This window comes from Pelophylax lessonae (assembly GCF_965119305.1).
Source record: "Pelophylax lessonae genome assembly, chromosome: 6".
In the NCBI taxonomy this organism is placed as follows: domain Eukaryota; kingdom Metazoa; phylum Chordata; class Amphibia; order Anura; family Ranidae; genus Pelophylax; species Pelophylax lessonae.
The window spans coordinates 205,158,950-205,186,916 of NC_138773.1; the positions used below are offsets into that span (position 1 = coordinate 205,158,950).

Consider the following 27,967-nt stretch of genomic DNA (forward strand, 5'->3'; position numbering starts at 1 on the left):
AACAAAGGGCTGTTTACAGCAGTGGAGATATTGGAAAACCTGAAAATGAGCAAAAAAAAAATTAAGCAAAGTTTGAATAGAAGACTGCATTATATTCATACCTACATGATTAAATACAAACTTTTTTTCATATTCTATTTTTTATTCTTGACTATAATAATCTGGAAAAGATTGATGCAGCCTGTAAAGTTAATCTGTGCTCTCATTAAAGTGGATCTTTATTAAAAAAGTGTAGATTTGCTTTCTTACAGGAAATAAATAGAAATGGTTATTTTGCAGTACCCAGAAAATCTACCTTTTTGCTTGAACTACTCATTAAAATAGAAGTGGACGAGTGTGTCCTGGTACTACTGTAGCCAGGTGGATATCTGCATTGTGAGACCCAAGACTCTGCTGCCTCTTCTAATCTTATAAGATTTTGAGTTATATATTCACTGCTCAAAAAAATTAAAGGAACACAATGGGAAAAATATCATGCTGGATATCTATACTGATATGGATTGAGTAATGTGTTAGGAATGAAAGGATGCCACATCGTTTGATGGAAATGAAAACGATCAAGCTACAGAGGGCTGAATTCAATGACGCCCTGAAAATCAAAGTGAAAAAATGATGCAGCAGGCTAGACCATTTTGCTGAAATGTTCATTGCAGCAACTCAAAATGGCACTCGGTAGTTTGTATGGCTCCTACATGCTTGTATGAATGCCTGATCACGTCGGGGCATGCTCCTAATGAGACCACAGATGGTGTCCTGGGATATTTCCTCCTAGATATAGACCAGGGCATCACTGCACTCCTGAACAGACTGAGGTGCAACCTGGAATGAAACCTAATGTCCCAGAGGGGTTCTATTGGATTTAGGTCAGGCGAGGGTGGGGGGGCCATTCAATAGTATAAATTCTTCATCCTCCAGAAACTGGCTGCATACTCTCGCCACATGGGGCCGGGCATTGTCGTGCACCAGGAGGACCCCCACAGCACCAGTAGATCCAAGGATTTCTTCCCAATACATAATGACAGTCAGGATGCATTAGAAAAATGGTATATCAGCGCTGCTCAATGTGCTACATATATAATTTTATATATGTAGCACATTGAGCAGCGCTGATATACCATTTTTCTATTGGTTTTAAAGTCACCCCCCCCCCCTTTTTTTTTATCAGCAGCAGCCATTATAATAATTATTTATTTGTCAACTCATTTTATCCTAAGCACTGGCACTTTATATATAGTCAGGATGCATTGCCTAGCCTGTAGAGGTCTGTGCGTCTCTCCATGGATACTCCTCCCCAGACCATCACTAATCCACCACCAAATCGTCATGCTAAACAATGTTACAGGCAGCATAATGTTCTCCACAGCTTCACAAAACCCTTTCATGTCTTCCACATGTGTTCAGGGTGAATCTGCTCTCTACTGTGAAAAGCACAGGTCGCCAGTGGCGGACCTGCCAATTCTGGTGTTCAATGGCAAAAGCCAATCGAGCTCCACAGTGCCAGGCAGTGAGCACAGGGCCCACTAGAGGACGTCGGGCCCTCAGGGCACCCTCATGAAGTCTGTTTCTGATTGTTTGGTCAGAGACATTCACACCAGTGGCCTGCTGGAGTTCATTTTGTAGGGCTTTGGCAGTGCTCATCCATTTCCTCCTTGCACAAATGAGAAGATACCGGTTCTGCTGATAGGTTAAGGACCTTCTACGGCCGGCTCCAGCTCTCCTAGATTAACTGCCTGTCTCCTGGAGTCTCCTCCATGCTCTTGAGACTGTGTTGGGAGACACAGCAAACCTTCTGGCAATGAGACGTATTGATGTGCCATCCTAGAGGAGTTGGACTGCCTGTGCAATGTTTATAGGGCTCAGGTATCGCCTCATGCTACCAATAGTGACAATGAACCTAGCCAACTGCAAAACTAGTGAAAAACAGTCACAAAAGAGGAGTAGGGAAAATGTCAATGGCCTCAACCTCTAAAATCATTCCTGTTTTGGAGTGTCTCATTGTTGCCCATCTGGTGCTCCTGTTGTTAATTTCATTAACACCAAAGCAGCTGAACGTGATTAACAACCCCTCTGCTACTTAACTGACCAGATCAATATCCCAGGAGTTGAATTGACTTGGTGCTATACTCTGATTAAAAAGTGCTCCTTTAAATTTTTTGGAGCTATGTATTTGGTATTTACTACTACCCTGCTTCCTGGAGAAGAATCTGTACCTAAGGACTTGCAGTGAAAGGATCTCTCTGCTTCTGCATCATTCCGTGGATATTTGTTTTCTGCACATTGCTGCTTCTGGAATATTACCCATCCAGTCATCAGATCATCCGTTATTGAAGGGGCAGCTCTGTCGTATGAAGCGAAGTTCCACTACTAAACTAAGATAGCAGCCTCCACACAGACACCTTTCAGAAAAAGGTAAAATATCAGTAGTGAAGTACCACAAGGCAAATACTGCTCAATAGTCCTTTACCCTCTGCTTGCCTTTTCTGGCAAGCAGAGGGCAGAGAGAGACAATATTGCTTAGGTTGTTAAGTCAATCAAAAATGTATCCTCTTCCTAAATAACTACCATAAGTTCTTGTTGACACCAGCAAGTCACTAGAATGTGTTAATCGAACAGTGCAGATGTGCCTATCCCAGTGCATCGGTTTCTCTTTTTTTTTTTTTTTTTTTTTATTTATTTTTTGAAATGTCACAAGTTATGTTTTGTTTCGTTCTATTCACTACAGCGGACTTGTGATGAAGGTTTGCATTGCAGCACGCTGTGCTGTAAAAATTAATGCATGCTGCATGCAGTACTTCTTCAGCACACAGCACTGCAACATGATGTGAATGGAATTTATAAAAAATTAGGCACGTTGCCTTGTCCTTGCATTGGATCTAAGAATGTAGAGGAATAGTAAACCAGCAGGCTGAAAATATGCTGGGTATAAAATTGGCAGTATTTTTCTGCTCCCAGAGGGCCACAAGTGTCTGCGTACAGCCTGCATTACATGTGAATGGCTCTATGCGGCCATGGTCTCATAAATACTGATGCTTTTGTGCATCTGAGTTTACCCGCACATGCGCGTATCATGTATTTCTCGAACATTAAACTTCCACATTCCGGAATTACATTGTACTTGCATGTGTGTGTAAATGCCGATACATAGAAGCGTTAGTGTTTACATACAGCCATTCACTTGTATGGCAGGCTGTAGAATTGTAGATGGTTTCTCAGGTGCGAAAAAGCACCCAGAACTTTATGCTTAGCATATTTACAGCCTCACTGTGTGAGGCTTAACATTTTTCATATTGGTGTACTACTTTACTGAGATTTGTCTTTCTGAATGTATTACCGCTTATAACTTTCTAATGATGCTCCATATCAAAATATGCAAGAGCATATTAGATTAATAATACCCACAGGCCTGTGTCCTGGGTTTGTGTTATGCTATTATGTTTTTTTTTTTCTTCTCTCCTTTTGTATTTTTTTTTTCCTTGCTAACTAACACTTTTACACTGCCCTTGCCTAATCTTTTTCTGGAGATTTCTTGTGTAAAACCATCTTATTAAGCCAAAACGGAGAGAAATTAAGCTTGAAGATGTTCCCTATGTTTTTATATGGGGGATGTGCATGACCCTATACCTGCAGACTGGCTGTTTCCACAGGGCAGGAATACCTAAATACTGGATGAAAGTTGCATGAATTTTCACATTTGGACTCTGCAGTGGATAGGGTTACCGGCCAATAATTTGCACTGCATACTCTTGATGTGGTTCGGGCAATCGGTGTAGATGGAGACTACTGAGTCTTTTCGGAAGTCTACTTCGCTCTTTGTACTCACGGATGGCCCAAAGAAAGGCTGCCTGCGTCTGCTGCAACTGTTTAAAGATGGATCAGACAGACAGTGGTACAGGCTTATTTAGTTAAGGGTCAGGTTCCTCCTTTCCCTGTTAAGGCACATTCTACTCCGGCGCTTAGTGCTTATTGGGCTTTTCACCATCAGCCATCTGTTGTTCAGGTTTGCAAGGCGGCTACCTGGTCGTCTGTTCATACCTTCACAAAATGTTATAAGGTAGATGTGCTGGCATCTGCAGATGCCTCTTTTGGCCGCAAAGTTTTTGCAGGCTGCTGTTTCAGGGGGCTTCTTAGCCTTCCTTGAGGGTGTTTTCGTGTTTTTTCAGGTGGACCTCATCTTTTGTTTTGATGAGTCCTATGTTGCCTGGTTGGCTATATTTAGCCTTCGGGACCTAATTTTATGTCACTGCTTTGGGACGTCAATACTGATATGCATCAGCGACTGCGTCCGTCAGTGAACGATCGAGAAAACTGGATTTTTGACTTACCGTAAAATCCTTTTTTCTTAAGTTCATTGATGGACACAGTACCCGCCCCTCTATTTTGAGTTGAAAAAAAAAGTGAATAGGGAGGTAATTGGTGCTGCCAGATGTAATCACACAGTAAGTAAAGGGAAAAAATAGGGTGTGGTATGTCATATGAATAAAATGAACCAATATTTTAAAAAGCTAGTATGTGGTGCAATGCTCAAATGCCCAATCATAAATATTAATAAATAGATAAATACATATAATAAATATGTGCAAGTATTGTGACCTTATAAATAAATAAATAGGTATATCATATAATAAATCAATATTCCGAAAACCAATATATGATATAATGCACAGGTGCTCAATAATAAATATTAATAATAAATAATGCAGTAAAATAAGTGCAAATTGGTGACAGTGACCTTATAGGTATAAATAAATAAATATTAATATGAAAAAGTTAATAAATAATGCAGTAATAAATAAGTGCAAATTGGTGACAGTGACCTTATAGGTATAAATAAATATTAATATGAAAAAGTGACCATTTGAAAGGTGAATGATAAATCAATTAATAAACAAATTGAAAATTATGGTGAACAAAAATACACGTGAAAACTAGCCAATATGCTAGAAGTGACCAATTAAAGTGATCTCAGGAGAGAAGTATATAAATAAATAAGTGAAAAAAGTGAATAGGTAAAATTGGAATATATGGGCTATATGTTCTAAAACTTCAATAACGATTGGTAAAAAAATTTCAAAATATATAGAGACATCCTATAAAAAGTCCATAAATAAGTGAATGAAAGTCCAAGGAGAATGGAAAAAGGAGGTGAGTCACGGGGTGATCCGAAAAACGTGGGTGCTGGGTGAGGAAATTAGTGCTCTACTCTTATAACTTCCCGCACTCACCAGAGGGCGGCACCCCTACAGGGGTAACCAGCGTTTCAAGTATTTCAGATAAGCCCCTCAATCGGCTGACCAGATCGCGTACTCCACTCTTGTCTAATTAGACAGGTTTGCACTCTCCCATAGGAATAAATTATGGACGATAAATCCTCATGTATATAGCATATCCATCAAGTTAGGGCAGGTTCCAGGCAATACAAGGAAGACAAGACTCCATATAGTGAAGTACTGTATAACAACTTTTAAGTTTATTGGATAAAAATACAGAATACTCACATTAAAAACAATGTACCGTGCAGGTGATAGGGACCGCAAACCCCTTTGTGTAGTGGTAACTTCCGGGACGCCGTGCGTTCCAGCGACCGGATCTGCGTCTCACTCAAGCGGAACTGACGTGGCAGACGGATCTGCGTCTCAGCCATTTTTACAACTTTTTTCTCTTACCCATTAGCGCGGAAATTTTGACTTCTATACTATTTTGAGTTGGGTTGCTATTACTTCTCTGACACTGCTTTGATACAAAACTGACATCCTATACAGGAAGAAAGAGGGGTATACCCCCTGGGACTGCCCATAGGCGTAGCCAGAACTTTTTTTCTGTCTAGTGTCCTACTCCTGTAGGGGGCAGCATAACCCTACTGATATGCATCAGAGACTGCGTACATCAATGAAATTAAGAGAAAAGGATTTTACGGTAAGTCAAAAATCCAGTTTTCCTTCTTTATTGTTGAATATAGAGCATTTTTCAACCTAAGCTGAGATAACCACTGGAAACTGGGAGAACAGCAGGATAGAGCCTTTAGAGTACATGGAAGCCACAAGACCCAGGATATAACAATACAGGCTGTTTCTGACCCTCTTGTTCAGGCAAGGCATCAATACTTCCTGGCGAGTGCAGTGTGGTATCTGTATATCTAGTCTTCTGGGGGCTGCCATAACCCTGGTAGTCAATGTAAAAAAAAACAACGTAAAACTGCGGCGGGCGGTCCGGAAGTGGTTAAAGTGACTCTTAACTCTTGTAAAAAAAAAAAATATTATATTTAAGTATCTGTTCCAAATTAGCAAAAGTACTTTCTTTGGCGCTCTGCCTTTTTTTTTTTCTATTATAATCCAACTTCTGTTAGAGGGTGGCTGCTACGTTCATTCTCCATGGACTCACTGTATGTACTGTAAGAATGTAGCCACCCTCTCTTGCTCGCTTCCGAGACGAACTAGGAACTATAGGATTTGTAATGTGCATAGAGCATATGGAAGTCGGGGAAAAGGGGGGAGGTTCCAGGAGCTCACATGATAAAAAGGAGCAGAAAAAACACCGTAAGTAACAAGGCAATGAAAAATAGATTAGAAACATAAAAAGAAAAATAAATTTTCTTTTGTTTTTTTTTTTTTTTTTTTAAAAGCTGCACACCCCTATGTATTACAAAATGAGATCGGTGCTTTGCATAGTTTTATTGATTATTTATACTGTTGTAGTTCTTGGCGTGATTAAAGTGAGAAAAGTTTGCTTGACATGGCAAGTAGGCTATAAAATTAGCCTTTTTTTGCTACTAAAAATGTGCTGTTAATGCCAGAACCTTGTCGGAGCATAATGCAATTATGTGATGTACTCAGTGATGCCAGTTTTTTTGAAGAGCTGGTACCTATTAAAATCAAACTCACTTTTCCACTTTGCAGATCTGGCTACAAAAGTTATCTGACCCATGGCTATTATATGCTCTGGTAAATGCCCTTTCTTCTCCAGAACCTTGGCAGTTCGATATAGTGAGCATTGTAATCCAAGAGCGAGTTCATTTGCTATATCCTATAGCATTTATTCAATTTTTGCATTGTATTCATGAAGGAAAACTACAAAAACAGGCATATTTGGATGTGTTCATACTCGATTTTCAATAAAATATTGTTAAACCAATAAAATGTGCTATTTTATTATTTGCTATTTGTTTAATGTATCTCTATTCATCTTGTTTTCTTAATACCTAGGTAAGATGCCAACTGTAGTGTCTCCAGAGCTCTATCGAACTCGATTCTGTGAAGCGATGGATAAGTATTTTCTGATGGTACCGGACCACTGGACTGGTCTTGGAGGCAACTGCTAGAATTCAGAAGGCCAGGAAGTTAGTCTTCACAGCACAAAAAAATCAACATTCTCTACTTGGGTTTTATCTATATCTTTACAGCTTTTTATTTACAATTATAGATTGTTGATGGAATGTTTAAAAACCTCATTTAACTGTTTGTACATAAAGAAAATTGTGACTTGTAAATCCAGGGATTGTATGTAAATGAGACCTATTTTGGCACGAGGACCCGGAGTAAATGCTATTCTGTTTTTAAGAGAACTTTTCTCCAAAAACAGAAAATGTCAATATGGTGACTGCTGTGCAGCCAGTATCTTCAGACTTTGTATAGCTTCAAGATAGTCTCATGTATAGTTGTCTGGGAAATTCAGCTGCCTGAGTTACTAGGGTGAAATTGTAAGCATCCAAATATCTGTTGATGACTTTGCATTTCTTCATATATTCATCTTAGTGTTAGTTTTGCTGCTCCAGGGCCTTATTGGAAAAGCTACTTCTGTCTTTAAATGTCTATTCGTCATGTTTATACAACAGCGCCTGGGCTATTTGCTGCCATAAATGTGACGAATTTTACGTTCGTTCAGTGTTGAGATTCATTGTTGCTTCTTGGAAGCTGATGTAAATAGCATTCTGATATTGAAGACTTGAAGAGCTTGAAAACAATAATTTCAATTATTAGTCAGAATTACAGATAGTTTAATGTATTGTCTGCTTTGCGATCATTCTTACCTATTAAGGACTTTATCCAACATTTTATGTCTATTTGGGTTAAGCTAGGTAATGTAATTTTAACAAAGCTCGGTGCCTCAGATTTAGTAATCCTCTATTCTTAAGGTCATTATACATCAGTCTAAAGAATTCATATCATGTGCTTCTGCCTTTAGCAGAATGACATACACAGACAGTTGAACCAGAGATGCACGGCACTGAACCCTTAGAATGACCAGTTGAGCACTTCCAATATGTAGATTTTGGGCTGGCGTGAAAAGTCCAGAATTATAAAAGAATCTTTATCTGTATACATCAGAATGTTAAACCTTGCTAAGCTCAGTGGTTCAGTGATATATTGGTGCCTGTTAGTATACGAGTATAGAGGCTGCCCCCAGTGACTTTTTTTTCAATGTACAGACATCAAGGCTGATGGGAGTCACTGAATTGCTAAATAGCAAGTTACTGAACATTTAACAACACCTGGCATACAAAATGCTTGTTCATGACCAGTGACTTACTGAGCAGTAAAGGGGAAGGATGTAAGTCCCAAGGAATGCTTCTACACAAGTAAAGCAACAGCAACTCCTTTAATAAGACCAGATGCTAAATGTGTGCTAACAAATGTTTTTTTTTTTTCCTTTTTTATTTTTTTATTTTTATTTTTTTATGAAGCAGGAATATTTTAAGTTTAAGGAGTCTATACTAACATACATGGGCCCACAAATAAGTCTCAAGCACACCAGCCCTTCTGGTAAATTCCATAGCTTTTAGATTGCCATGCCAGGGCTAGAGATGAGTCCGATTTAATATTTAGGTTTTTGCCTAAAATGTGAGTTGTTTCATAACAATATTTCTATGAAGTTCTTAATACAGTAAACTTGTAAATGAACCTTTCATCAGTAGTACCGGTAGTTTTTAAAGTAGATTGGCACATGCATTATCCCTTCTTGCAAAAGTTTCTTTACAAGGCTTCTCTATCTAGAGTGCAAAAACCTATAATTTGTGTTTCTTTTTATTTGTTTTATATTGCTGTAGAAAGCTTTTTTTTTTTTTTTTTTATTTCAGAGAAGAGTTTTTTAGTGTATTAGATAAAAATTTGTCTTGCTTTATTTGCACATTTGCATCTCTGTGATTGCTTTTTGGACAAGATACTTGTGCAGTTATTAAAATAGTTTAATGACATATTTTGTATTTTTATTTTATTATGTTACTAAAAAGGTAGGTCTTAAAATGTGTGTGGTGCTTTAAAGTGTAGGTAAACTTCCATCTCAGGCTTTTACCTATAGGTAAGCCTTTAATAGGGCCTACCTATAGGTAGTAAAAATAACTCCAAAGCGTTTACTGTTTTGGAGATATTTACATTACATGCAGCCAGTGACATCACTGGTGCATGTGCTCTGAAGGAACGACCACCCGTGCCATTCCTTCAGAGCCCTATGCTGTAAATGGTGGCTCCCGTGTGCATGCGCGGAAGTAACGTCATTGCGGCCCCAGCCAGTCACAGAGCCTAAGTCTGCGAACCGGGAAGCAGGATGGGTGAAGATGGGAGCACCTGCAGCACTGACATCCCGGTGCTGAAAGGGCTTTGTTTTAAAGTTAGTTTAACATAATGTGCTAGTATGCGATGCACATTATTACATTACCTTCAGGGTCCAAAAAAAAAACCCCCAAAAAACATCCAGCGAATTATACTCGCTTTAAAGGCTTAGAAAGGGGGTTTTTAATAAAAAAGGATGACCAAAATGTATGTGAATGATCAGAGTAAATTTTTACACACCAATACAGTAAATTACATAAAGTAAAATACAATACAGCAATACAGTAAAAAGTACATAAAGTAACATACCATAGTACATGCAGTTAAATGCATATATACAGAAAATAAGGCATCAGTGTTTAAACCTCTATTCCTCTCCTTGACGATGAATACTGCTCTACATACTTACTGTACTATAAATTCTTAGTTACAAACAGAGAATATTTCTAGCCATCCATAATATCTTTAAAGATACAATAATGTTTTATATATATATATATATATATATATATATATATATATATATATATATATATATATATATATATATATATATTAAAGGATTTAAAGATATTGGGTAATGACTGCTTCAAGATGCACTGTATTATTTTTCTAGAAGTCTGGCTTTTATATTTAAGGCAGAAGGACAGAGTTGTACCATTGATTAGAAAAGTCTTGGCTTTATCTGGGGAAAGAAAACTTAAAAAAAAAAAAAAATCTGAAGACCTTCAACCAGTTATAACATATTTTGATGGTACTTTACAGTTCTTTCAATGGTCTCAGTCACTAAGCTCTTTCTCCTCAGTGGATCAACACAAAGGGTCAGTGCATCATTATGAGAGGTAGCAGTGGCACTGCAGTCAGCAAGTAGGTTACACTGGTAGAGGACGTCATAGAAAGTAGACCTAAAAATAGGGGTTTTATTCATTGACTTATCCATGTCCCATAACTCTCAAACCGGTACAAAATTTATAGTTTGAGTGAGATTTTGTTTCATATAAAAAAAAAAAAAATGCACATTAGCAAATACATTTCTACAGTTTCTACAGTTCTAGCCCCTTAATAAGCTATGGATTCTGACTTCTTTTTCATACTGTATAAGCCCTGCAAAATCATTTCATATCTGCATGTGTAGACCATTGCTCATTGAGAACAATGTTGTAATAAATAATTTTCAAATTAACTGTGATTGAGCTAACCCTGTTTATTGGCAACATTATACCCTATAGACATCATTGCTGTATTAACTCCTTGGCCTAATAAATAATATGCATAGCCCACGTTATAAAAATGCTAAAATCATTTTGTTTAGGTATATTTGGAAAAATATGATTAACGTTATGTATGTACTGCAGTTTTAGTTCATGAGGAAGATGTGTTTTCGAACATTTAACCTTTCATCTGTAACAGGGTAATACATTATGTACATTATTTTGATCTGTACAGACATTGTTTTTTGAATTTTGGCCTTTTGCATTTGTGGTATAAGCAAACTTTTTCACAACTTTGTTTAGGTATTTTTTTTTTTCCTTTAAAGAATTTTTAGCACTTTAACTTTTCCACTGTACCTCATTCCTCAACCCATCACAGTGTGTACACTCTATTAAAACATATTTTCTCACAGGTATTTTCAACAAATAAGCAGATACCCCAATTATTCTGCAGAATCGGCTTGGTGTGTTTACACATTCATCGATTTTTACATTTTCTGAGCTTCACTGTCTTCTGTGTAACTGTTACATTGTGGTGTCTGAGTGGCTATTGGGGGGTGGTTTATTTTATTATTTTTTTCTTTCTATTAATCTGGTAAGTCTTTAAATTAATTACTCAGTCACATACAGCAAGTCTGGGGGGAACGATTCCCCTGCATTTGATTGGATGTTTAAAGCAAACTGCACTGCTACAGGTGGATCACCTTAACCAGGCTGTTCCTGTTTTGCAAGCCTCTTCCCTGGCCATTAACAAAGTAAACTCTTTCCTGTGCTCTGCTGCTCCTGTAAGCTTATACACGCAGACGAATGACATCACTTTGAAATGCAGCCAAAGCCTGGTTGATCCTTAGGAAAAAAACCTTCTACACTAATATCCACTGTATGATGATGGATTGTTGTGAGAGTATACAAATATATATTGCAGGCACTTTTACCAACAGTATTTGCAAATGCATGTAGTAATTTTAAATTCCTACATAAAAAAAGGACCAAAGGTTTTTAAAATTGTCTAGAGTTCTGCTTTAAATGTTAATAAACCATCAATTCTCGTACTTTGTTCTGTGTATTCTGATTGTTTTGTCCAGTATGGACATTTTAGTTTTCAAGATAAATGGTAGTAGTGGCTATGGTAATGCTAATTTGGTTTCCGTTACCTAATTTGGTTTTAAAGTCCGTCTTATAGACATTGAAAAGACCCTTACCTGATCTGTTTCCCAGTGATGTTTCAGCTTTTAAGCTCTCCAAGCATCAAACAGTCTTGTGTCTTTAAACTATAGGAGCTTTATGTAAACTGCCTAATCATTTGTACGCATGTTCATGCACTTCTCTCCGCAAATGGTTTGCCTCCAGCTGTTGTCTTTTTTTTTAAAGGGCATCCCTTGTGCAAAACATGTTACACTCCATAGCACAATGGCACAGCAGTGACTTATAACACTTTATTCATAACCATTATGTGTATATATATATATATATATATATATATATATATATATATATATATATATATATATATATATATATATATATATATATATTCCCTCTTACTACTGAAAGATTGTGTAAAATCATTGATTACCCCCTGGTATTAAATGTAGATAATTCATGTTAGAAATATTTTCTAGATTCCCAGTAAAGCTTCCATGCTTTGATTGTTTGCGTTCAAATTCTTTTACATAATCTAACTGTGGTAAATGAATATGTTCTTAAATTGATGAATATGATGTAGCATATTCAATATGCTTTGCTTTATGTAGATTTTTCTGCATGCCCATTTATTTTTAACTTTATGCAACCTGTTATTAAACAGGTGTATGTAAAGTGTTTGTACAGACTATTATTGTAGATATTTGGTCCAAAATCTGTTTTAATTCTATTTTATACAACTGACTTCTTAAAGTATTTAATAGTAACAATGTATAATTCTCTAGAAAATGTACTGTTTATAATAGGTATTCCAATAAACTAGTGAACTATCTTTCTGACTAGTGTATTTTTTCAGGAGGTGCAAATATTCAACCATGAAGGGAAGTTTTAAAAGAGCTGTAACAAAACAAATTGTATTTAAATCAAAATATGTTTTGAACAAAATAACCACCAACATGGGGCGTGCTTCCCTAAATATACCTCAAAAACCACTAAAGGAAACAAGGACATATGCACATTCTAAGTAGAACAAACAAATGGCAACCACCCCAACCTATAACTGGCCTATGCAGCAAGAAGCGCATAAAAGGGGAAAAAAATGAAAAATTCCCAGCTCGCTTACCAATCTACCCGCAACAAAGCGAATTGTCATGTCTGTCAGTTGATGATAAAACCTAGGGGTTTAGCTTGCACACAAATGAATATATGCATAAGCTGCAGGGCCACTTCACATCACCAAAGAGTACTGCAGGCCTAACTATAAATTTTAAGCATTTCCACATTTCTGGCACAGACAGGTACATCTCACAGTTAGTTTATTTTAGTAATTTAATTACAAAAGTGAAACTCATAGATTGATTAATTACATACACACAAAGTGATATATTTCAAGCATTTCTTTCTTTTAATTTTAATGGATATGGCTTACATGTAGTGAAAACCCAAAATCCAGAAAATTTGAATATTACATAAGACCAATACAATATTTTTAATACAGAAATGTTAGCTTACTGAAAAGTATGTCCATGTACACTATAATATGCACTCAACACTTGATCTGGGCTCCTTTTGCATGAATTACTGCATCAATGTGGTGTGGCATGGAGGCGATCAGCCTGTGGAACTGCAGAGGTGTTTTGGAAGCCCAGGTTGCATTAATGGCAGCTTTCTGCTCGTCTGCATTGTTGGGTCTGGTGTCTCTCATCTTACTCTTGACAAAACCCCACACATTCTCCATGGGGTTTAGGTCAGGCAAGTTTGCTGGCCAATCAAGCACAGTGATATCATGCTCATTAACCAGATATTGGTACTTTTGGCAGTGTGGGTAGGTGCAAAGTCCTGCGGGAAAATTAAATCGGCCTCTCCATAAAGCTGGTCAGCAGAGGGAAGCATGAAGTGGTCTAGAAATTCCTGGTAGAGGGCTGAGCTGACTTTGGACTTGATAAAACAGTGGACCAACACCAGCAGGGGACATGGCTCCCCAAATCATCACTTACGGTGGAAACTTCACACTGGATCTCATGCAAATTGGACTCTGTGCCTCTCCACTTTTCCTCCAGGCTCTGGGACCTTGATTTCCAAATGAAATGCAAAATGTACTTTCATCCAAAAAGAGGACTTTGGACCGCTGAGCAACAGTCAAGTTCTTTTTCTCCTTAGCCCAGGTAGGATTCTTCTGACTTTCTTTGGCTCAGGAATGGTTTGACACAAGGAATGCAACAGTTGAAGCCCATGTCCTGGAAACATCTGTGTGTAGTGGCTCTTGAAGCACTGACACCAGTCGTAGTCCACTCCTTGTGAATCTCCCCCAAATTCCTAAATGGCCTTTGCTTCACAATCCTCTCAAGGCTTTGGTTATCCCTGTTGCTTATGCCCCTTTTTCTACCACACTTTTTCCTTCCACTCAACTTTCCATTAATATGCTTTGATACAGCACTCTGTAAACAGCCAGCTTCTTTAGCAATGACCTTTTGTGACTTACCCTCCTTGTCAATGACTGTCTTCTGGACAACTGTCAAGTCAGCAGTCTTCCCCATAATTGTGTAACCTACTGAACCAGACCGAGAGACCAGGAAAGGCTCAGGAAACTTACAGGTATTTTGAGTTACTTAGCTGATTAGAGTGTGACACCAGGAGTCTTCACTAGCTGTAAGCCATAATCATAAAAATTAGAAGAAAGAAATGCTTGAAATATATCGCTCTGTGTAATGAATCTATATGAGTCTCATTTTTTTTAATTAAATTACTGAAAAAAAAATTACCTTTTTAATGATATTCAGATTTTTTGAGATGCACCTGTATATAATGATAATGGATAGATTGAGGACAGGTTTGCCTGTAGAGAGCCTGTCCCTCTTTAAAGGTATAGGGTCGCACTGGACACCCAGCAATAGCACAATGGCAGCAAAGGTATCCAGCTCATCCTCTTACATGTTTAACAACAGTAGAAACAAATGGAAACCACCCCAACCTATAACTTGCCAATGCAGCAAGGAGCTAAACTAAACCTTTTTTTTTTCACTTTGAATAAAGTAAGAGAAGGTCAGAACTCCTGTCAATTTTTTCCTACCTTGGTCCATTGGAGAGATTTCCCTTCACTTCCTGTCCTATAGCCCAAAACAGTAAATCATTCTAACACTAGGCAATCCTTGGTTCCCAACAGAACTAGGGTCTTCATTATTTTGATGTTAGAGCAAATAAAGTATCTTGGGCAGTACTTAATTGTTCTTGTTGGGATTGCACTAATACAGTTTTTGTACAATATTTGAAAAACGTATTGTAACAAGTGCATTAATTTGGCTACAATCGCCTTAAATAATGGTCTATGTAGAGAACCTATCTTTGAAAAAATTAAGTTAAACGTTCTAAAAAAAAAACAAAAACTTCTCTTGTTTGACCTGTCTGTATATCTAATGTGCCATCTGGGTGCACCAAAAACGTTTTCCTTCTTCAAGCATATATTCAATTTCAGTGTAACAAACAGTTAGCATAGTAACAGTAATCCATTTTTAGTTTCAGCTTGGTGCCAGCTCACTCTAAGAAAATAGATCGTACGTGGATCTTCCAGGTTTAGAGACCCCTTATTAAAATCATTAGATCAGATACGTAATGTTGTACTGTTTTTCTTTAATCTTTGGTTCTAAAATAGGATTTCCAAGTCTGGATGTTCTGTGCGTGGTCTGTTATTCTTTGATTGCCAAATCCTGAAGCAGCAAACATAGCATCAAGCAACCAGGTGGAAGGGACCTTCATCTATCTCCTTATCCACTCTACCATCTATCCCTCCTCCATCTATCTTCTCATCCACTCTACTTTGTTAAAGCTAGTGTTCTGTCAAGGAGCTGGGAGTAAATAATATAATACATATGAGGTCAAACATCATGCAAAAGTATACGTTACCTGATATGAATAGCAGTGGAGAGCAGGCAAGATCTGATATTGTGTGGGTATAGAATTTCAGATTCAGTACAATAGTAGTAGCGAGAAATAGAAATCTTCAATCAAAATGTGGATGTCTGTTCTTGGATAATCAATTGTGTAGGGTCACTGCATGGCTGCTAAACCCCTAGAGGGATTGATCTGTAAGTTCCATCAGCAGGTGACACAAGTAAACATAAGTGAGCATTGCAAAACAAAAGCCATATCTCAGTTAAGAGTCTGTTCAAAATAAAAGAAAAAAGCCACCATTTCTTAGGAGTTTGTAGGCAACCCCCTTCTTAAGTGCTCCAAAATTCCTTAAAAAATACAAATGCCACTGGGGTGGGTAAATACTGTATCTATAGAGCTTGAACTCCTAAAAAGACAGTCGAAACTGAGCCACCAAAAAGAAAAGTTACATAGACTAACAAGAACATGTAAATAATAACATTATAACATAATTGTATATTAGTAATATTATAAATACAACATAATAAAAATATAGCATCCTCAAACTGAAGGTGCACAGGGTCTCCAACATCCACCAGCTCCGTGATGTTGTCATTACTTTACATTGTAGAAAAGTGTCAATTTGTGATGTCACATGAAAAGATATAATAAAATATTTACAAAAGCGTGAGGGATGGTCACATTTTTGTGAGATCCTGTACATGACAAAGTGTTCACCTAAGGGGGAATGCGCGCCATATGAAAGTGACAGCCTTCCTAAGTGGCAGCTGGGAGACACTGGCCACATTACTAGTACCTTTAAAAAACAGGAAGTCATACAATTAAAATGTAGGTTCACTGAGAAGAGAGGGTTAGGTCTCCATTAGCAACAAGGGCTTCTAGACTTTATTATTCCAAAAAGTTTAAGGATTAGGGATGGGCAAACTTGTTCAGCCTGAGCATGAGTTCGGGTTGAACATTTGCCTGTTCAGCCGTTTGACGAACACCCGAATTTGCAGAGTGTTCACCCCAACAAACACCCTGCAATTCTGCTCCCTGATTGGGCACAGTATAAGCTAGTTGTTAAGGAGTAGGGCCGGGAAGCCGGCCGCCGCGTCTTTAACAATCGATGGTCATCAACTGTCAATGAGTTTCCCCACTGACTGCTGGAAAAAAAATTGCTGGTTAAAAAAAAATAGAAAAAATTATAGAATACAGTGTCTGGGGGTTCCCCTAAGGTGCCTGTAAAGTGGCACATCTGTAGCATGCATTAAATATGCTACAGCAAAAATTACATTTCTAAAAAAAAAAAAGAGTCAAATCACATTTAAAACAATTGCTGGCTTCCATCTATTAAAACATTTTTTCAAAAAAGCGTGGGGTCCCCCCCAAAATCCATACCAGTCCCTTATCTGGGCACGCAGCGTGCCAGGTTAGGAAAAGGGAGGGGACGAGCGAGTGCCCCCCCCCTCCTGAACCATGCCAGGCCACATGCCCTTAACATGGGAGGGTGCTCTGGGGTAGGGAGGGTCTGCCCCCCCACACCAGAGCACCTTGTCGCTATGTTGATGACAACCCTGGACTGTGGTTGTGGGGGTCTGTGGGTGTGGGCCTTATTGGAATCTGGAAGCCCCCTTTAACAAGGGTACCCCCAGATCCTGCCCCCCCCATGTGAATGGATATCAGGTACATTGTACCCCTACCCATTCACCAAAAAATTGAGGTCCTTTATCGAGAAGAGGCCCTTGTCCCCATCAAGAGAGCCCCCCCGTGCCCCAGAGGGGCAGTCGGTCATTCCCTCCCCTTTCCTGATCTGCCAGGCTGCAGTCTGGTATGCATTTGGGGGGAACCCCATGGCTTTTTTTTTCTTAAATTTTTTAATAGCCAGGAGCTGGCAATTGTAACCAGGAGTCATTTTAAATGTGATTTGACTCGTTTTGTTTTTTTTTCCTCTTTAGAAATGTTATTTCTCTTACGTCCTCCGACAGTCGCCGCCTCTTCATATTCGTCACTAATGGGGTTATTGACCTTTGCTCCGTAGGAGTAGCTAGGCAACAGAATATATTAATATCAAAGCTTTTAGCATATCCCACCCCCAGGGGGTGGTCCCCTCAGTCCATACCTCCCTGCTTCCTGCATTTCCAACTCAGTTTTCTAATGCCTAGCTCAGGAGTATGCAGGCTGTTCCTGTGCTGGGGCTCTCAGTCTCAGCTTCTTTTCTCTTTTTGATTTTATTTGAAGTTTTTTCTCTTTCTTTTACTTAGCTGTTTATTTTCAGCGTTAGTTCGTTTCTTCTGATGAAGATGATCGTGCGGAGCTGGGTCTCAGTCTGGCCACCCTGGTTCCCAGGGCTCAGGGCCAGGGGCTTCCCAGCCTGCCATCGAGCGTTCAGCTTAGGTTTTGCCCTGGCACATTGAACAACCCATCCCTGTTCGCTGCAGGGATGCTATCGGTGAGGTGGCTACCTCACTGGACGCCATTGCGGTTTCGCACCGCAGTTCCGTTGCGTCATGCTTGCGACACTCCCTGTCCTCAGTGCAGCGGTTTGTTCGCTGGAGCAGGCTCCCCACGCCAATCGGACTGGTAAGTGTAACTCTATGTGGGGACCTGTCTATTTGGGTGTCAGTCTGGGACTGTGTGACCCTGCATGTCTGTGTGGCTGCTGTGCTCCCTGTCAGTTCCTGTGTGGACTTGCTGCCTGTGTGTGGGCTGTGAAGGGGGGGGCTCTCCCGCTCTGCTGGGTGTCATTGTGAAGCAGTCAGACTTTAGGCATGCTGTGCGGCGATCGCTGCGGTGATCCGGTATTTTTTTGGGGGCAAAATCATGGTGGCAGGTCCTGTGAGGTACTGCACAGCGTTTTTGGCGCCAAACGCCGCCATTTTGAGCGGCGATCGATCAGGCCACATGTCGGCGCCATGTTCTATTTGCCCAGGGATTCCTCAGCCGAGCGGCCATGTTTGTGTAGCCTTGCTTAGGCTTCATTGGGGCGGTCAGTCTTGCATCACTTCCTTTTGCTCTGGGACAGCGATCGGTGCAGCAGTCTGTGTGTTCTCTCCAGGTTTTTATATTTCCTTTTTTCCTGTATTCCTTGCCCAGTTTCTTGTCCCTGTGGGGGTCGGTGTATTCAGTGGGTGCGGTGGGCTACGCTCGCCGCGATCTTAAAGGGGCAGTACCCTTTATTACTTATTTTGCTGGGGCATGGATTCTCAGGATTGCAAGTTTCCCCCCACCTTGGTGGGGGACCAAGGGGCTGCTGCTTCCCCCGAGGGGGCTGATCTGGCCACTATTGTGGCAAATTTAGCTGCTCAAGTGCAGATGCTGGTGGCTGATCGATCCACTAAACGGCCCAGGGTGTCTATTTCCTCTGATTCAGAGGGCGATGGGGCTGCTATGGCTGGAGTGCCCTTCTCAGGGTCTCACTCATCCCTAGACCTAGTGGGGTCTGACGGGGAGGCTGAGATGGAAGGGGTTGATAATTCTCCCCCTGGCTCGTCTGCAGAGCTTGCACTCATGGATGAGTTGGTTGCTTCTATCAAACAAACGCTGCATTTGCAGGATGAACCATGTCCTCCTGCTTTGATGTCCTCTTATGGGACGCAAAGGAAACGCAAAACATCGCAGGTTTTTCCTTGCTCTACGGAATTTCAGCGCGCGGTTAATGAGCAATGGTGCAATTTAAAGAAGCCTTTTGCTGTGCCGAGTAGGTTCAAGCTGCGTTATCTCTTTACACCAGCTACTGATGAGCGTTGGTGTGTGCCGCCTCAGGTGGATCACGCGGTGGCGATTTTGAATAAATCAACTGCGATCCCTGCTGAGGGTACCCCGGTGTTCCGGGACCCGACGGACAGGAGGTTGGAATCTCTGGCCCGTCATGCTTATACGGTTGCTGGCTCTATGCTGAAGCCTATCTTTGCTTCCATTATGGCAGCCCAGGCTATTGCGGTTTGGACGCAGGTGCTCAGGCACACTCTGGTGGCTGACTCTGCCCCTCCGACAACTTTGGCTATGGTGGATCAGATTCATCAGGGTGTCATGTATTTGTGTGATGCGGACTTGGATTTAGTCCCTTTGGCTGCGCGTCTTTCTAGTGTGGCGGTCTTGAACCGTCGCCTGATATGGCTGAAATGTTGGTCTGTTGACCAATCTTCCCGCAAGACTTTAGCTAATTTGCCCTACGCGGGATCTCGCCTTTTGGCGAATCTTTGGATACTCTGATAAAGGGTATTTCTGGGGGTAAAAGCACTCTTTTGCCCCAATCTCACAAGAATAAGTTTGTTCGTGGTAAGAAGAATGCCTCGTTTAGGCCCTCTCAGGGGTCCTTTCTTGCCTTTCGGTCGCACTATAAGGGCAAGCCCTTCAAAGGCCAAGGCTCCCAGAAGAAGCCGTGGACGGGTAAGCAGAAGTCCGGCCAGTCCGGTTCCGCTGCCCATAACAATGCGGCCTGAAGGGGCGCCCTCACCCATTTCTGGGGTGGGGGGACGTTTGCTCGGTTTTCTTCAACCCTGGCTGGACCGCGTTCGGGACAGGTGGGTTCAGGAAATCGTTCGATCTGGATACAAGATCGAGTTTCTCTCTCGGCCGGGGGGCAGATTTTTCCCCTCAAACCTTCAGCTGACTCCGGAGCGCTTGCAGGATCTGCACCTGGCGGTGCGGGACCTGCGGGCCCAGGGAGTGGTGGTTCCGGTGCCTCATCGGGACAGATTTCGGGGGTTCTATTCCAATCTGTTCACTGTGCCCAGAAAGGAGGGCAAGGTACGTCCGATTCTGGACTTGAAAGCTCTGAACCGCTTTGTGCGGGTTCGCAAGTTCCGCATGGAATCCCTGCGATCGGTGGTGGCTGCCCTGGTTCCGGGGGAATTCATGGCCTCCATCGACTTGAAGGATGCATACCTTCACATCCCCATTTTCGAGGGTCACCAGAGGTACCATCGATTTGCTATTGCGGAGGATCATTACCAATTCGTGGCGTTACCCTGTGGTCTCGCTTCGGCTCCGCGGGTTTTCACCAAGGTGCGTGCGCCGGTTCTGGCCTTATTGAGGGCCCAGGGCATTTCTGTCCTGGGGTATCTGGACGATATTCTGATTCGGTCCGCGACCAGTCAGGGCCTGGTGAACGACCTGTCCATCACGATGCAGACTCTGCAGGAGTTCGGCTGGACGATAAATTTTCCAAAGTCAACGTTGTGTCCGTTGGTTCGTCTTCCCTACCTGGGGATGATTCTGGACTCTGTTCAAGCGAAGGTCTTCCTGCCGGAAGACAAGCATCGGACACTTCAGTGCGAAGTCAGGTCCCTCAGGGACAATCAGTGCTCGTCCCTCCGGACGTGTATGAGGTGTCTGGGATTGATGGTTTCGGCCTTCGAGGCGATTCCCTTCACCCAGTTTCACACACGCGGCGGAGGTCCTGGCCAAGTGGGACGGGCGTCCGCAATCTCTGGATCTGCGGCTGTCGTTGAGCCGTCTCACCCGCTGGGGTCTTTTGTGGTGGCTCCAGTTCCCGGTGGTGTCGGGGGGCAAGTCCTTTCGTCCTTTGTCGTGGACGGTGATCACCACGGATGCCAGCCTGTCGGGCTGGGGTGGTGTTCTGGGCGTTCTGTCCGCCCAGGGAACTTGGTCGGAGGAGGAATCCTCCCTTCCGATCAACATTCTGGAATTGCGAGCGATAAATCTCTGTCTTCTGCGTTGGACGGACAGGCTTCAGGGCCGTCCAGTTCGGGTACAGACGGACAATGCCACAGCGGTGGCCTACATCAACCACCAAGGGGGCACCAGGAGTGCCCGGGCGGCTCGGGAAGTAGCCGACATTCTGTCACGTCCCGGCGATATCTGCAGTTCACATTCCGGGGGTGGAGAACTGGCAGGCGGATTATCTGAGCCGCCAGACCCTGGACCAGGGAGAATGGTCCCTTCACCCGGATGTCTTCCAGATGTTGTGCGCGAAGTGGGGGTCCCCAGATGTGGACCTGTTCGCGTCTCGTCTAAACAACAAGGTGGAAAGGTTCGTGGCAAGGACGCGCGATCCTCGGGCAGACGCGTTAGTGGCGCCCTGGCATCATTATCGTCTGATGTATGCCTTTCCACCGATTCAGCTGCTGTCCAGGCTCCTTCGCAGGTTGGCCTCGGAACCGCACATGGTGATCCTGGTGGCTCCGGACTGGCCTCGCCGGTCTTGGTACGCAGATCTCGTGAATCTGGCGGTCGACGCTCCGTGGCGTCTGCCACTTCGAGAAGATCTCCTGTCTCGAGGACCGATATTCCATCCTGCTTTACAGTCGCTGGCTTTAACGGCCTGGCTGTTGAAATCCAGGTCCTGAAGGATAGGGGTCTTTCCCCTGAGGTCATTCCCACTTTGATCAAGGCTAGGAAGGCCTCTTCAGGGAAGATTTACTACCGAACTTGGAAGGCTTACTTTGCCTGGTGTGAGTCCAGGGGGTATTCCCCTCGCTCATACTCAGTGTCGAGAGTGTTGGCTTTCCTTCAAACGGGCGTGGACCAGCATTTGGCGTTGGCCACGATTAAGGGTCAGATTTCTGCGCTGGCCGTTCTCTTTCAACGCCCTGTGGCGTCTAAATCTTTGGTTAGCACCTTTGTTCAAAAGGTGCGCCATTTGGTCCCTCCTAGGAGGGAGCCTTTGCCTCCATGGGATTTGAACCTTGTTCTGTCCGTGTTGCAACATGCTCCTTTTGAAAATATCAGGGAGATCTCGTTGTCTCTGTTGTCCAAGAAGGTTGCCTTCTTGGTGGCGATCACTTCGGCTCGCAGGGTGTCGGAGCTGGCGGCCTTGTCCTGCAAATCTCCGTATTTGGTGATTCACATGGATAAGGTGGTCTTGCGACCTGACCCGTCTTTTCTTCCGAAGAGGATCTCGGAATTTCACCTCAATGAGGATATTGTTCTGCCTTCGCTTTGCGCGAAGCCTAAGCATCCAAAGGAGGTGGTTTTGCATTCCTTGGATGTTGTTAGGGCGATCAGGGTTTACCTGTCATCGACTAAATCCTTTCGCAAGTCGGATTCCCTCTTTGTCCTTCCTGAGGGACCTCGGAAGGGCATGGCGGCGTCGGCTGCGACCATCGCCAAATGGATCAGACAGACGATTGTGCAAGCCTATGCTTTGAAGGGGAAGGTTCCTCCTTTTCCTGTGAAGGCGCACTCTACCAGGTCTCTGAGTTCGTCTTGGGCCTATCGTCATCAGGCTTCTGTGGCCCAGGTGTGTAAGGTGGCGACTTGGTCGTCCGTTCACACTTTCTCCAAATTTTACAAAGTGGATGTTCAGGCATCGGCAGATGCTTCCTTTGGCCGTAAAGTTCTTGCGGCAGTGCCTTAGGGTCCCTTGTTTGGGCCCTTGGCTGTTGGGGTGTTTTTACCCCTAGGTTGCTTGTTCTTTCCTGGGTTGTTGCTCCTGTTGAGCACGTTTTCCTGTTGCCCAGTTGGTTCTCTTACTTTGGTAAGGTTCCTTTCTCTGATGTGGGTACTGCGTTGCCTTAGGCGCGGCTGCTTTTTTCCCACCCCTCATGTCTACACTGCTATGGGACGTCCCCATTAGTGACGAATATGAAGAGGCGGCGACTGTCGGAGGACGTAAGAGAAAACGGAATTTTTGTAAAATCTTACCTGTAAAATTCCTTTCTCTGAGTCCTCCGACAGTCGCCGCCCCCGCCCCTCTTTTGCGGTTTGTTTATGTACTCTACTGCTATGCTACTGAAACTAAGTTGGAAATGCAGGAAGCAGGGAGGTATGGACTGAGGGGACCACCCCCTGGGGTGGGATATGCTAAAAGCTTTGATATTAATATATTCTGTTGCCTAGCTACTCCTACGGAGCAAAGGTCAATAACCCCATTAGTGACGAATATGAAGAGGCGGCGACTGTCGGAGGACTCAGAGGAATTTTACAGGTAAGATTTTACAAAAATTCAGTTTTTTGCTGTAGCAAGACCTATACATGCTACAGATGCACCACTTAACAGGCACAACAAGGGGATCCCCCAGGCACTATATTTAAAGGAATTTTTCTTTTTTAGTGTTGCACTTTAAGCATCATTAAAATCACTGCTCCTAAAAAAAACTATCTTTTTACAACTTTTTTTATTTTCTTTTATTGATCCATGTCCCCAAGGCCGTACCCAGACCCCCATACCACATTTATGGACAATTACTTGCATTATAAGCCTTCAAAATGGGAACTTTGAAGTCTTTGGGAGCCGCACGGGGTTTGCAGTTTGGGTTAGAGCATTTCCCCATGTTTGGTAGGTCTGCTGCAAACCGAACAGGGTTTTTTGTCCTCAGAGGAGCCTTACTAGGAATGGGCCAGACACCGAACCCCCTCCAGCAGACATCCATCAAGCTCTTCCACCCTGGAAACGCAGGGTTTTCGACCAGGCAGGGCATTTTAAAGAATCCTATGCTAGGCCCACATAGGACTCGAACCTACACAGCACAGACAATTTTCTCACATCCAGTAGCCCAGAGGAAAAACACCTCACCAGGACACGCTCCAAGCTTTTATATCCTCCCCCAGCATGCATTACTGCAGGAAACTACTAGTGGGAGCCAGAAGAGACAAAAAGACCAAATAGCACAAGATTTGCTACCGTACCAGTGCCCATGGCACCAGTAGGGTACTGCAGTCATTTTAGAACTTAGGGGAGAAGCCAAATGAGAAGTTACAAATTGTCCCAGGCAAAAGGTAAATTTACTAGACACCCCCTAAAAGCAGGGTGGCTACAACTATATTAATTACAGAGATGGGTGGAACTTCCTTTTGCCTTTAACCACTTCCCACCCATCATATAACAAAATGACGACTGCAAAGGGGTTTCTCTATCCTGACTGGCCGTCATATGACATCCAGCAGGATAGGCCACTCTGCGTGATGCAGTGTGTCACTCTGACACCCCGCATCCCAGATCCCGGTAAAGCGCCTATGAAGTAGGCTCTTTACCATGTGACCAGCTGTGTCCAATAACAGCTGGTCACATAGTAAATAGGAAGTGCCGTCATTGGCTTTCCTCAGTGTGCGCCTGACAGGCGCGAATAGAGGAGAGCAGATTGATGGCTCTCCTGACGTGGGGGGGAGGTCTGTGCTGGTAATCAGAGCATTGATTACCAGTGCAGACCCTTGGGGGATGCCACTAGAGCCACCAGGGATGCCCATCCATGCCACCAGGTATGCCAATCAGTGCTCAGGGAGCCTGTCAGTGCCCTCCTCATCAGTGCTGCCCATCATTGCCATCTATGAGTACCACCCACCAGCGCCCATCATTGCCATCTATCAGTGCTGCCCATCAGTTCCCCAGTGCCGCCTATCAGTGCTGCATATCTGTGCCGCCTATCAGTGCTGCATATTAGTGCCTCATCATCAGTGCCTGTTAGTGCAGGCAAAAACATATTATTTACAAAATTTTATAACATAAACAAAAAAAACTTTTTTTTTTTTCAAACTTTTCGGTCTTTTTTTATTTGTTTAGCAAAAAAGAAAAAACCTTGCGGTGATCAAATACCACCAAAAGAAAGCTCTATTTGTGGGAAAAAATATTACATGAATTTGGTTTAGGCACAGTGTTGCATGACCATGCAATTGTCATTCAAAATGCGACAGTGCTAAAAGCTAAAAATTGGCCTGGGCAGGAAGGGGGTGAAAGTGCCCTGTATTGAAGTGGTTAAAGAAGCCTAAAGGCTAAATTACATAGGTTCAACAAGTTGCTGGAGACCATCCCTAGAGATATTGATTCATGACTAGACAGAATGACACAATTTCTTCACAATTCTCAGCCACATTTTGCAACCTTCCCATTCTGCTTGATCCCAAAACTGTTGGAATAAAATCTGAGGTCGTGCAGGCAAATTATTTCTGTTATTTTCATTGGTACATTATCTTGTTAGGAGCAGCCAGTACCCTGTAAAAGAGTATACTTTGATCATTATGGGGTGCACATGTTGCACAACAATATTCAGGTATGCTCTGCAATTCTAGGGATTCTCAATTAAGCTTGTAATGTAGTAATAACGTTTGAATTCATCCTAAAATGTTAATGGTAGTTGGTTACAGCAGACAATGATGGTCACTACAGAAGATTCGTTGAATAAAGCTATGGTTTTGGTATACATTCAGTCCACTCAACTAGATTTAGAATTAAATTGCAGGTATGCCACGCTTGCCAATAGATGAATTGAATGGTCAGTGGCATCATTTTATAGATTCATTAGTTTGACTGCTCAGAAGATAGTACTGCTCTTCTTTGGTAGTGTTTCAGGTGAATATTACTCAATCTGACCACGCTATGCTAATACTAAATTTGTAAACCGTACAGAGGCTAGCCATCATACTGTTGCTGGCCAACCTGCATAACCCATTTTTTCTCATTCAATATGTATCTATTTTCATCACTTCTGCCTCCTAGTTTTATATTAATTTCACTACAGTATGCCAAAGTCTGTTTTTGTGTAAGGAATATACTGGTGTATATGCCCCGCGCCACGTGTTTATTTTATAAATATGTGAATAAATAATGATAAATTTAATAAATAAAAAATTATTTTTTGTGAATAAAAAATTATTTTAAAATTTGTGTATTTGTAGCAGCTGCTATAGAAATGAAGAAGATGTTTACAGGTAAGTAGTCTAAATGACTACCTATAGCGCTTGCTTTAAATAATTACAGTATATATTATAAAAGAATATGATAAATTTCATAAAATTGATATTAGTGACAAATATAATAAGTGCAGATAATAAACCCTATTTCATATAACATTAATAAATGTGAAAAGTCCAAAGTTAAAAAGTCCAATAAATATGCTGTATAAAGTGAGTCCTTTGTGCAAACGGTGCCAATTTCCAAACGAAAAAGTGCAAGTGCTCAGCGTGATGATTGCTCAATCCACTCAGTAATAATCCTTATAGTTATAATGTCACCGTGACAGAGGTAAGATTCAATCACTTGCCAGATGATGAGGGTCATGTATGCCTTATAGCACCACGACCAATCGAGCTTGAATAGCCGTCCAGGCTGAAACGGGCTCTCCATTTTTCAGAACATTAAAATTAATATTTGAACCTATTTTTGATATTACTATTAAAACTGGAAGTGATGAAACGCGTAAGATTGGAACGCACAGCGTGGTGACGTGTGACGTAGGTGGAACGCAAGCTGGAAGTTGTCCCGCTTGCTTCCACGCTATCGGCTTGCGCTGAACACACGGTCACAAGCGGCCGCATTAGGGCTGCACTCGGGGGAAACAAACCCCGGTCTTTTACTACATGTTTTTTTGCTTATATTTGCACATAGTCCTGTATATTTTTTTGCCCATAATGGGAATAAACTTATATTGAAGATATCACACTATCTGGAGCTCCTTTTTTCTTATATCCTTTTTGGCAAGAGGGGAGAGGAGACAGAGGGGGATCCCACCATCTCATCTACCTGGAGCAAGCCATAAGGAGAGCCCATTTCAGCCTGGACGGCTATTCAAGCTCGATTGGTCGTGGTGCTATAAGGCATACATGACCCTCATCATCTGGTAAGTGATTGAATCTTAACTCTGTCATGGTGACATTGTAACTATAAGGATTATAACTGAGTGGATTGAGCAATCTTCACGCTGAGCACTTGCACTTTTTCGTTTGGAAATTGGCACCGTTTGCACAAAGGACTCACTTTATACAGCATATTTATTGGACTTTTTAACTTTGGACTTTTCACATTTATTAATGTTATATGAAATCGGATTTATTATCTGTACTTATTATATTTGTCACTAAGATCAATTTTATGAAATTTATCATATTCACTTATAATATATATTGTAATTATTTAAAGCAAGCGCTATAGGTAGTCATTTAGACTACTTACCTGTAAAAGTCTGTTTTTGGCAGGCTTTACCAACCTGCTTTGTCTTTGAATGAATTCTCTCTGAATGAAGTTCTAAATGAATTCAAGATGATCTGTACTGTGTGGCAGTGGTACACTGTAGCAGTCTTCTTAAAACCACTAATATACTGTATATATGATATATGTTGGACTACAACAAAAGGTGACATATAAGAATAACCTATCACAATGGTTCTCATACAGTTGATTTTGCAATAGCTTATAGGAAATCTGTCGCAGAAGAAAATGGAGGCTTCTATTGCTGACCTACTGAAAATGGCAGCTACTTACTCTTGATCCCTGAACCAGCTAAAGCATGCACATAATGAAAAGTG

At 41.8% G+C, this 27,967-nt stretch overlaps 1 protein-coding gene across 3 annotated transcripts in view; it reads left to right on the top strand.

Moving 5' to 3' along the window:
• The window catches only part of PIKFYVE (phosphoinositide kinase, FYVE-type zinc finger containing), a 583,956-nt gene extending 575,770 nt beyond the window's left edge, over window positions 1-8,186 (top strand). For all 3 annotated transcript variants that reach the window (XM_082260055.1, XM_082260056.1, XM_082260057.1), the window contains one exon: window positions 7,200-8,186. In XM_082260055.1, the coding sequence (XP_082116181.1) occupies window positions 7,200-7,315 (116 nt within the window). In that variant the 3' untranslated portion in view covers window positions 7,316-8,186. The remainder of the gene's footprint in view (window positions 1-7,199) is intronic.
• Window positions 8,187-27,967: the final 19,781 nt, after the last annotated feature.